The 3,001-nt window shown below is 49.0% G+C and overlaps 1 protein-coding gene across 1 annotated transcript in view; it reads left to right on the forward strand.

Annotated features, from left to right (window-relative positions):
• SLCO2B1 (solute carrier organic anion transporter family member 2B1) overlaps positions 1-3,001 on the forward strand; it is a 40,998-nt gene that overhangs the window by 16,879 nt on the left and 21,118 nt on the right. The window contains exons 5-7 of the mRNA XM_029961477.1: positions 276-398; positions 596-694; positions 2,414-2,544. Coding sequence (XP_029817337.1) covers positions 276-398; positions 596-694; positions 2,414-2,544 — 353 coding nt within the window. The remainder of the gene's footprint in view (positions 1-275; positions 399-595; positions 695-2,413; positions 2,545-3,001) is intronic.

A 3,001-nucleotide genomic window follows, 5' to 3' on the forward strand; every position in this document is an offset into this window, starting at 1 on the left:
ATTGAATTGAATTGAATTGAATTGAATTGAATTGAATTGAATTGAATTGAATTGAACTGAATTGAATTGACTTGAACTGAATGGAACAGCAAAGGTGGATCAAAACCAGGTCATCACTGTCAAAAAAGTGGAAGTACAGCATCAAATTTTGCTCTGGTGGTTGATTCAAACCTCTGAACCTCAGCTGAAAGGATCACATGTAAGGCAAGAGTTGAATTTCCCATGTGTTGATACATTTTTAATCAGTAATTCACATAGGAGAGTTCACTGATAACTTTTATCTCCTCCACCCTGTAAAAAATCTCGGCATTTCCTGGATTTCTTATGCCAGAGAGACACGTCTTGTTCCTGGGCGTATTCCAGTCTTTCTGGGAGGCTGGAGAAGAGGGGCAGAAAAGGTCTGAACCTTGCAAAACCTTTTCTTTGAAGGGAGCACGGGACTGTTGCTGTGTGAGAGGGGCACTGAGGAAGCTGCCAGGAAAATCAGCTGTGCTGGAGGTGGACATGGAGGAGCCCGGTCCGGTCTGGAGGCACCTCCTGTCCCTGTGGTCCTCTCCCACAGGGTTGAGCCCTCTTTGCTCTCATCTCTCTGCAGGAATCCTGTTCTCTGTGACTGTCATTGGGCCAGGGGTGGCCTTCATGCTGGGCTCTGCCATGCTGCAGTTCTACGTGGACATCGACAAAGTCAGCGGAGGTGAGTGAACGTGCCCTGAGAGGGATTTTTAAGCAGAATTCCACGAATTTCTTGCCATATGCCAGCACCACTGGCAGGAGTGTTTTGTTGCCAGCCAGTAGTGGGGATGTGGAGAACAACCAAAACCCAGGGAGAAGATACATGAAGAAGAAAGATGGAGCTGGAAAACGGGTACCAGCCCTGAGGTGTGAAGAAGCATGGTAGGATGGGAGGAAGGTGAAAACAAGGAGAAGGGAAATGCTGGATAGGGCAAGAAAGGAGCACAAAAGGGATTTCCTTTTCAAATGTCTCTCCCTGAGATGTGCTATTAAAGCATTTGTAATCATCTCCTTTTTGGCTGCTCTTGAATCATGGTCTGGAAAATAAGAGGCTCTTTCCTGGTTGTTAACAGAGCAAATATTCAGCCTGGAGAAGAGAAGGCTCCAGGGAGACCTTAGAGCCTCTTGCAGTCCTAAAGGGGCTCCAAGAGAGCTGGAGAGGGACTTTGGGCAAGGGTCTGGAGTGCCAGGACAAGGGGGAATGGCTTCCCACTGCCGGAGGGCAGGGTTAGATGGGATATTAGGCTCCCTTCAGCCTAAAAGTGTCTTCAGCCAGCTGGGAAAAGCTGACGAGCTGTGGCTGCTTAGAGTTAAAGCTATTGTTTTACTAGGAGAAAAATAAATTAGTGTTTATCCATTATTTTAAATGGATTTAAAATTCCATTTTACTGAAATGCAGGGAGGAGATTATCAATTTCTTTTTCCTATCACTTGTCACTTCTAGAGATTGGAGATTAGATGTGGCTGCACCAAAACCCAGTAAAATGCAGTTTCAGTTGCACCTCCCCGGTGTGAACGGCTCACCGATGTTAAACCTCAAGGAAGAGGTTCCTGGGAGGACTTGTTTCCTGGGATATGCTCCTGAATGCCATCTTACCACAGGGATCACCTTTTTCTGGAGAAATATTTCTTGCTCAGACTCCCCCTGTTGTGAATTTACATTGTGGCTCCTGCATGTCCCGTTTTATCAGTGCCAGGTACCCTCCCCATGAGGGATGTTACTGCTGGCACAGAGCCCTGAGGATGGCAGGAGAGGAGGCTGGGAAAACTGAGGGCAGACAGACAGGAGGATGGGATATAATTCTTATTAAAGCATCTTTAAAGATCAGCTTCCTTTGGTTGAGCTGCAAAGCAGGCACTGGGTGATGGACCAGAGTGGTGGGCACCACTCCAGGATCCAAGTCTTCTGCCAACAGGGGATCCCTGTGTGGGTAGAGCGATTGTAAACAACTAAACCAGTGCTCTTGGATGCCAAAAGTTAACTGTAATTAATTTAATTTTAAACTTCAGAAGGAATTTTTCCTTCTGTATTGACAGCCATCATGACTTAATCCCCCCGAGTCAGTACTTCCAAGCTTTTCCACAACACAGGTGTCCCTTCTCTGGAAAAGCGGTGACAGGGGTGCTTTCCTTTGCCTTTCCAGCTGAGGGACATCCTTGTCCCAGTTGTCTCCATCCAAAGGGCTGAGTGGCTTTTTGGAGACCCTGGCAATAGCAAAGAATGAAATGTGATTAAACACCAGGGGGTGAGATCCGATGGTCCCCGGACTGGGAGCCACCACTTTGGAGCTGATTGATGTTCAGGGTGCCAGAGGCCACCCATCACCATCCTGTTGGTGCAGTGGGGTCCCTCCCTGTTTTCACTGCTGGTTTGATGCCCCTCTCTCTGTCTGTGTTGCAGCTGAAGTCCAGCTCACCCACGGGGACCCGCGGTGGGTGGGTGCCTGGTGGCTCGGGTTCCTGGTGGCAGCCAGCCTGGTGGCTCTGTCTGCAGTGCCATATTTCTTCTTCCCACGGGAGATGCCAAAAGAGGTAGGAGAGGTGCTGCAGGTGGACCTGTTGGCTCTGCACACAAACCCCTCGTGTTTAAATGCACATCCCTCCCTCTCCAGCAGAAACTGAAGCTGCTGCATCCATGGGAAACACGAGCATGGAAGTGGTGGTGCAGCTCAGAGCTGCATCCCAAAGCTGGAGGGGAGACTGGTTTGCTCTCACCTCTCATGTCAGAGGTCCTTGTGATGCTCAGCAGCTTATGGATGTGATCATTTCGTGGTGGAGCACTGAAGCAGTGCCTGTGTGTTGATTCCTCTGCATGGGAATGTGCAGCAGTGGAAAGGTTCTGTGTGGACTGTGGTCCTTCTCAAAGCCACCCTCCTGGCTCACCTGCAGGTGGGTCTCCTTGGCTTCCCTAGGGAAGCAATGGCAGTGTTAGATTCAGTGATCTCAGAGGTCTTTTCCAACCTAAATGATTCTGTGATTCCATGGTCCT

Source organism: Manacus vitellinus, unplaced genomic scaffold (genome assembly GCF_001715985.3).
Source record: "Manacus vitellinus isolate BGI_N305 unplaced genomic scaffold, ASM171598v3 scaffold_35_pilon, whole genome shotgun sequence".
In the NCBI taxonomy this organism is placed as follows: domain Eukaryota; kingdom Metazoa; phylum Chordata; class Aves; order Passeriformes; family Pipridae; genus Manacus; species Manacus vitellinus.